Below are 7,917 nucleotides of genomic sequence, written 5' to 3' on the forward strand. Positions count from 1 at the left end.
TTGTAAATAAAATTTTGAGGAATTAAATTCTACATTTTTCCCTTCTTGTCAAGTGTACAAACCACCACCAATTTAGCACAAATGAAGTGTTGCACATCTCACATGACAACATTGAAACATCATAATACTAATTCCCATGCCCAAAATAAAGAAAAATGTACCAGGCTTCCATTTTTCTCAAATGTTCTTTACTCAGAAACAATCTGGCAAAAAGACATGACAATGAGCAGAGGAGAGCCACCACAGGCGATTAAGAAAACAAAAAGCAGATACAAAAAAGGTGCCACCAAAGAACATTTCAAAATTATTCAGTTAAAGCTAGAGAGTGTAATAAGTTAAGTGATTGGCACCTTCAGATAGAAATTTTCACAAGGGTACATAACAACATGCCTGTGAAAAATGCTGCTCATCAGCACCTCCATGCTGACACAGAGACGAGCTCTCCACGCTGCCAAAAGAGGTAAAGTGATGCCTGGTGTTTCTCCACATGAAATCCCCTCACTTGAAGCCTCTTTACCAGGCATTCTGCCTGTGTCTCTGTAAAATTGCTGTAAGGTAGGGGTGTAAACCCGGCCGAAGCGAAAATAGTCCTCCAAGGCAACATTTTCTCAGCAGCCCGGCATCGCCCAGTGACGATGCTCTCAATTCTTGGACTGATCAGATACTTCTCAATCTTTTGCACTGCATCAGAATTCAAGTTCACAGCATCGAGTGAATCAATCAAAACCGTGTATGTTTGAAGGGCGTGGAGTAAATGTTGGGAGAATGGAAGGTCACTGCGATCACACCCACGGTCTACAGATACAACAATCTTGGGAGAGAGCTGTTTGATGAGCCTGAGAAGCGAGGGGAGTGAAGGTTTTGAATACCCAACAGGCAAATTCACAGCTAATGCCTCATTCTCCGACATGTTGAGGATTGCCGATAATGGAACTGGCAGTGTTGATGACAGGTCGAAAGATTCGAGGTTCACAACGTGGAATTCGAACGATATGTTAAGGCTGCTCGCGAAATGAGAGAGGTTATCTCTGGTTAGACCGAGCTCGAGTGGGTCATGGGACGAAGAAGTAAAAGCAGTGATTTTGAGCAATGGGGGGCCATTGATTTTCATTGAGAGCTCCTGCATAAAAGAAGCCCACTGCCCGCCAAGCCCAATATCGAAATCAAGGACATGAATTCTATCAAAGCCATCAAGGGCTTCCAAAAGGGCTTGATTGGAGGTGAAATTCGCGAATTGCAGCATTGGAGAGATCTCAGAGAAGACCTTGTAAGCGCCAATCTTGTAGACAACGTCTAAAGGGTAAGACGAACTTAAAGGGTTTCTGTAAGGAGGGTTGTTAGGGTTGTTGTTGAGGAGCAGTTGCAAGGCCTCCTTGAAGTAGAAAGCTGCCCTTTGGAGGGGCTTTCCGCCAAGGGGGAGCTGGTGATTGAGCCGCGCCAATATCCCTCGCGCGTTAACAGAATTCCCTGTTTCGATCAGCTCGGCGGCCTTTATGAGCTGATCCACCATGGCCTGTTGCTGCTGCTGATATCCTGATTCTTCGCCATTCGTACCCACTTTCAGTTTTGTAGGCCTCTGTTGAGGAAAGCTCTGTTGGTGTAACTGAGAAAAGCTCTGTTGTTGTCGCCCGATAAAAAGGTCTTGGCCGGAATCGCAAAACGGGGTTTTGGGCATTTGATAGGTAGGGTCTATAATTGACTGCTGGTGGATTTTGGGTTGAGGAGGAAGAGGAAGAGGAAGAGGAAGGTTTTGTTCTTGTTGTCCATACGATAATGGTAGAAAAAAGGGGGGGTTTTGAGGAGGATGAGTCTGCTGTTGTTGGTTTAGTAGATGATGGGAGTTGAAAATTTGGGGCTTTTCATCCATGAATTCGAGATTTTGCTGATAAAACGCGGTGGGAGGTAGAGAGAGTGGGAGAGGAGAGAGTGAAGAAGAGAAGATTGGGAGAGGGTTGTTGTTAACAAAACAAGGGGGCTTAAAATTAGGGTTTGGAAGTGAAAGCAGTTGTGGGTTGTTGTTCAAAGCAGTTAAATCAACAGGAGGATTAATAACATTCACATTCATACTTACCGGAGTTGAAACTCCGGCACCAGAATCAAACCCAAAACTTGGATCTACAATTCCAAAAGTCGCCCCCCCTTCGTCCATATCATTCATAAACAACCTAAAAAAAGACTGTTCATGACTCGGAGAGGAAGCCGAATCAGCTATTATATTTTCCCAGTCACCAATCTCAAATGATGCCGGAATAGGATGAAGGTCGGAAACCCATTCCTCTTTCCGGCCACCGGAATCTACGCCGGCGGCAGCAGATGTGTCTGCTTGAGAAGGCTGCCATTTTTTCGGAGGGTTGCCGGAAACCGCCGCCACGCCGGCAGAATCTGTTGAACCGGCAAAAGATGAAGACAGGGTTGATGTTGAGGTCGGTGGGCTTGGGCTTCTTTGATTATCCAGCACAGATGTGGGTTCTCTTACCAAGCCCAAGTTACTATTCTCTTTCCACTTCAAACAACCCAAATCCGAAATATCTCCTGCTTCTACTTCTAATTCTAAACCCCCTTTCCCCTGCAAATTAAAGGGCATCCCCTTCATCTAATACATCAAAACCCACAAAGCAAATACCCTCAAGACCTCAAATAGAATGAGAAAAAAAAAAGGGTTTTGAAGTTGGAACCCTTTTAAGAGCATTCAAACAAAAACACCTTCATGTTCTCTCTCTCTTCCTATTCTTGTTTTCTCTCTCTTTCCCATTCTTCACTGTTGCGTCGTTGTAGTACCCTGTACCCTTCTCTATTCATCCATGGATGCGTGCAACTTGAAAAAGGTAATAAAGCTCTTTCTCTCTCTATAACCTTCTCTCTAGATTTTCTTCTCTCTGCCTTATTTTTAATAAGCTGTATTTATCTATGTTGGGTTTCTGTCACCCCCACAGCACTGTCTTTCTTTTCTTTTTTTTCTTTTTTTCTTTTTTCTTACTACACGACCCAGAAACCGAAAACGGGATTGATATTAAAGAGAAAAGCTGGGTGCCCAAAATATCGTCGTCATTTTCTAGTATGACGGAAATACCCTCGTATGGACCACTTACTGCGTAAATGTTGAGGGTAGTTTCTGTCATTTTGCCTTCTGCTTTTGAAATTGAATGATCCTAAGATCTCGAGGGCTGAGTTGGAGCTTTGGAGGGAAGAAACTGCGAGGAAGTAATTAAAGGTGAATGGTAGCTTGCACAGTCTATAGATATTTGCACGACCATGTTTTTATAATGACACAAACTCATCTTGTCTTTTATTATTTAACCACCTTTCAAAAGCTATTACAATACCTATAAAGCTCTTAGCAGCAGATTAAAAAGGAAAAGACAAAGGTGACTTTGTGTCATTATCAAAATATGTGCAAGTGGGGTCATAAATGTATGCCTTTTGACATATATGTTGACCTACTCTACAATGGTCCTCAGTCGTCTGACTGAGAAAAAAGACTCAATGTGATTGGGTTACAATGAGACAGTACTGACGTCATAATTAGGCCCTTTTTACGAGGGAAATCAAGTGGGGTCTATTTTGTTTTCCTCTCTCCTTGTCAGATGCATCCTACCATTCAGATGAAAATGGATAAGGTAGCATGCGGATCACCTGGATTCATCCCAGCCCTTATTTAAACCTCATTTGGTGGGCCCAGAAGCTAGGTAAATCACTAACCCTAAATCCCACCTTGTAATTTTTGGCTAAATCCCAACGAGTCGTACCAGATGAACGATTCAGATTGCTGCAGGTCATCAATTATCTTTTTTTTTTTGCAGGGGAGTCCTTTAGTTTAGCATTCCTAATAATGCTGCATGGGCGCCTCCATCGGACCATCTCACTAAAATGTATTTGTTATCCCTTTCATATTATAATTTTCTGTGCCATTATAAATGCATTTTGGTGAGTTTGTCCAATGGGATGCCCTTGTAGGTAATTTTTCCAAGGTCGACCTTCAGTTTAACATTTTTCCACTTTATTAACTATTTATCGTGAAATTTCGTACAAAGGGAAAGTAAGGAATGATTTGATCTCCCGAGATGAAGAAATCCCGATAAATTGCCCAGAATGTTTCTCTTCTCTTTTATTAAATTTAACCCCTTCGTTTCCAGACCCAATCAACCAATAGAGTCTGTACAGATTTTCTGTGTCTGTGAGAGAGGGGGAAGTTTATTAAATAGAAAATGAGAAATTAATAAATAATTTAAATAGACAGCTACCTAGCATAATAAAATACAAAAACCGCCAAGTCTAGTAATCAGTTAATACAAATTTCCTTTTAAATCTCTATTATGTTCTTGATCGAGAATCGATTATAGGATGGGGGTGGAAAAAACAAATGGAGATGCACTGAATCTGATTGGACACTTCACAACGCCTTTTCGTAAAATTACTAAAAAAAACCCTGCTCCTACGAAAGTAGATCGTTAGTCTTTTGGGACATTTTAGCTGCACACCCTTCTTTTGATTTTGACACTCCTCTCCTTCTGTGACTGGGTGTTGATGGTTTTTCAATTTTTGGTAAATAAGCCCTTTTTTGTCGATAGATTTTCTGGAGAAGTGTGATATAAAGAGAGAAATGGCAATATCAAATGAAGGAAGTGCAGAATGAGATTGTGACGCATGGCTGATGAAATCAAGATTGAGATTTAAAAATGATAATGGGTCTCTTAGCTTTCTTAATGTTGATAGAGAAAGGGCCAGGGGATTCCCCTAAACAATAATTGGTAACAAAATTTGCATTAGGCTCTGTTTCTTTCGACGTAAAACAAATTTTACGTCAAAATAAACAGAGCCTTAGTGTTAATTTTAAACCTTGTCTGTCTTACCTTTATATTCTGACCCCACGGTTGCCGAACTGGACGTGACTCGGTGCATCATGTCTATCCTTCTGTATTCATGTTCCAAATGCATCATATGCTTTGTCCAAGAGGAGTAGAGAGAGGATTATCCCGTTTCCAAGAAAAGAAAAGAAAAAAACTATGCTAATTGCAGGATAATTAAAAATAATAAATAGAAAGCAAAACTAGCCTAGGAATTTTATTTTATTTTTGGGTAGGTTCTAGCCTAGGAATTCATAAATGCTACATCTACAAAATTCATCAACTTTCCTTCCTTACGGCTTCCATGGGAAGAAGTTTATGAGTTTTCTTTGTGTCAAATTGTTTGGGTCTTGCCTGCCTGTTCTGTTGGTTTTTTCTTGCTTTTTTTTGTTGTATTTTAGTTTTTTTTTTTTGGCTGTTCTCCTAACCTAGAGGGTGGTTGTTGCCTTTGGGCCTTCTTTCCTGTATCCTTCTCTCTTTCTCTTTAATATATCTGGTAGGGGTCTGCCTAACCCCAGCTTACCTATTTAAAAAAAAAGAAAAGAATTAGTTGAACTTGTGCTCCACTATTTGTCTAACGAATGGAGGGCTAGTGAGGGGGAAAAAAGGGTTCCGTGCGGAACAAATTCACACCTTAAAATTCAGCTTCTGAACTCTCAGTCAGTTCGACTGTATATTTTCACAGGTTATTCATTTAGAGTGTTCAAATCTTTTGCTCAAACTCCCATTTTTATTGAACTAGATCTTTTTGTCTAGTTCTCTACTTGTGTCCCTTCTTTGCTTGGAAGTGGTCTCCTTATATAAGCTTTAGATCTTAAGAATAAAATCAGGTTTTTCCAATGTGGGAGTAAAGAATTTTGGACTTAGGGTTTGATTAATTAAAAGTTGAAACAGGTTATCCGGGCTGATTCATGCTTGAAGATGTGCTTTAGGGCTAAAATCACAGTCGTCTATGACTAAAAATATGATATTAAGCTGTTAAACCTCTCTTCTGGGGCATGTGCATCTCTTTCTGCGCTCATCGGTCTCCTTAGCTATCTCAATGTTGATGTTGAAAGGACTAAGTGATACCTCAAGCAATAATTATCCACTAATCTCACATGTCAATTTTAACATTTGGTGTCGTACCTCATATTTTGACCCCACGATTGCAAAGTTCAACTGGATGGGACTTGGTGTGTCATGTCATTGATCTCTATAAATTTTTACAGATGTATCATATGCTTGTAATTAAAGAAAAGTCCTTTTTTTTTTTGGGTAAGTAAAGAGAAGTCTTATATGTATGTAGATCGAGCGGCATTTTGAAAGCTTTTGTTAAGGAAAACAATCTAGGGCTAGGGGTGCAGCTCGGATCGGGTTAGGTCGGGTTGAGGCCAACCCGAATCCCACCTGAGGAACCATTTACTCAATCCGAACCCGAACCTGACCTGAGTTCCAACCCGACTTGAGGAACCATTTACTCAACCCGAACCGAACCCGACCTTTTTTCGGGTTAAACCTGACCTGAGTTGCACCCCTACCTATGACCTGAGTTGCAACCCCACTCCGATCTCAAGGTAATTCTATCACCCATATATGTGAGGTTGACCACTAAGACTCAGAGCTCTCCATTTCTTGCTCAGCTCTCATCTATTGTCTCGTCTGACTTGAGTGTCGAAGGGTTTTTCTAAAATTCTGACTCCGGACATTCCTGACTATGTTCTCTAAGTGCAGGGCACATGGATGAGCCGATAACCTTTCTGCCACAGCTAGACCGAGAGGGACACATCCGAGCAGTAGGTCAGATCCGAGCCACAACAACCGGGTCCATGAATAGTGTTGGGCTGTTAGCTACCATTAGTCTAGCCTAATTACTACTTACTAACCCTAATTTCATAATCATGATTAAAAAGACGTCTTTTGAATTGTCTCTAAGCCTCGATCTTGCGAATGAGATCCCCATTCAGCATTAGAGATGGGAGCAAGAACTTAAATTTCGGTTTTGGAATATGTTTCGGTTTTTGGAATATGTTTCGGTCCTCACCGAAATTGAAATTTTTGCGAAAATTTCGAAATCAGACGAAATAAAAAAAAAGGTTGGTTTTTATCCCGCCTGAAATTTCATGCGAAATTACCAACCCGAAATTTCAAGAAAATATTAAATAATGAATAAAATGAAATCTCCAGGCGATCCATGATCTAGGTCGTTATACATTTGTCCGTTCCCCAAGCAGATATGCCTCTATAGTAAGTTACAGGGATTGAGAATATAAGAACAAAATGAAATCGTGATCATGACAGAATGGTTGCGTCTAAGATCCCAACCGTCGAGGACATAAGCTTTTGTTAATAAAATCCAAAACATTCATGTTTATGTCAATCAAATCTAAGATGTTGCTTGCATGGCTAGCATTCTAAAATTACTATGACTAGCAAATGTCCTTACTCCTTGGCCAAGTCAAATTGCATCTCTCTCTCCCTGTCTCTCTGCATGAAGAGGAGGCATGGAGGGATAGAGGAACAAAAAAGAAACCCTAGGGGTAATTTGGGGAAGGTCACTCGAAGAATAGGTGTTTGATTGTCTCAGCAATGGAAAACCATGATTTTGACGTGTCACTTGGGGCCTAGTTCTTCCCAACCCCCATGTGACGTTCATCTCCCCTTTTTTTTTATTCTTTACAATTTTAATTTATGATTGCTAGCATCCATTGCAAAAGGCATTTCACAGCTAAGTCCGTCGCTTGTCAGACCACCCACCTCGTGAATGGAGACACGACGTGGCTGGTCTGACATGCAAGACCAGCTGTGAAATGCCTTTTGCGGTGAACCCTAGCAAATCCCTTATAACTTTTAGGCGGTGATAAATTCACCCCTTTACCCGATTGCGGCTTCACAACAGTACACCACAGTCTCTCTCTCTCTCTCTCTCTCTCTCTCTCTCTCTCTCCAACTGGTACAAATTGGTACAGTACTCTGTATGAACCTTTGTAGGGCCCAACAACTGAATTGTTTAGTTCTTTGAACAAGGTAGGCCCCGCCTATTCTTATTCTCACAACCAATACTCTATCTTCCCTCTTTGAATACGAATTCAGG

General features: G+C 41.0%; 1 protein-coding gene across 1 annotated transcript; it reads right to left on the minus strand.

Annotated features, from left to right (window-relative positions):
- LOC143877330 (scarecrow-like protein 22) lies at nucleotides 1-2,992 on the minus strand. Its single transcript, XM_077379331.1, has one exon. The coding sequence runs from the start codon at nucleotides 2,591-2,593 to the stop codon at nucleotides 410-412; it is 2,184 nt and encodes a 727-aa protein (XP_077235446.1). The 5' UTR covers nucleotides 2,594-2,992; the 3' UTR covers nucleotides 1-409.
- Between the last annotated feature and the right edge of the window lie 4,925 nt (nucleotides 2,993-7,917).

This window comes from Tasmannia lanceolata, unplaced genomic scaffold (genome assembly GCF_043159265.1).
Source record: "Tasmannia lanceolata isolate RefF3 unplaced genomic scaffold, GAP_Taslan_0.1 ptg000005l, whole genome shotgun sequence".
Taxonomy (NCBI): Eukaryota; Viridiplantae; Streptophyta; class Magnoliopsida; order Canellales; family Winteraceae; genus Tasmannia; species Tasmannia lanceolata.

Bases quoted from the DNA above. Each gene is read 5' to 3' on its own strand.
- LOC143877330 (XM_077379331.1), bottom strand. From the start codon at position 2,593: ATGAAGGGGATGCCCTTTAATTTGCAGGGGAAAGGGGGTTTAGAATTA.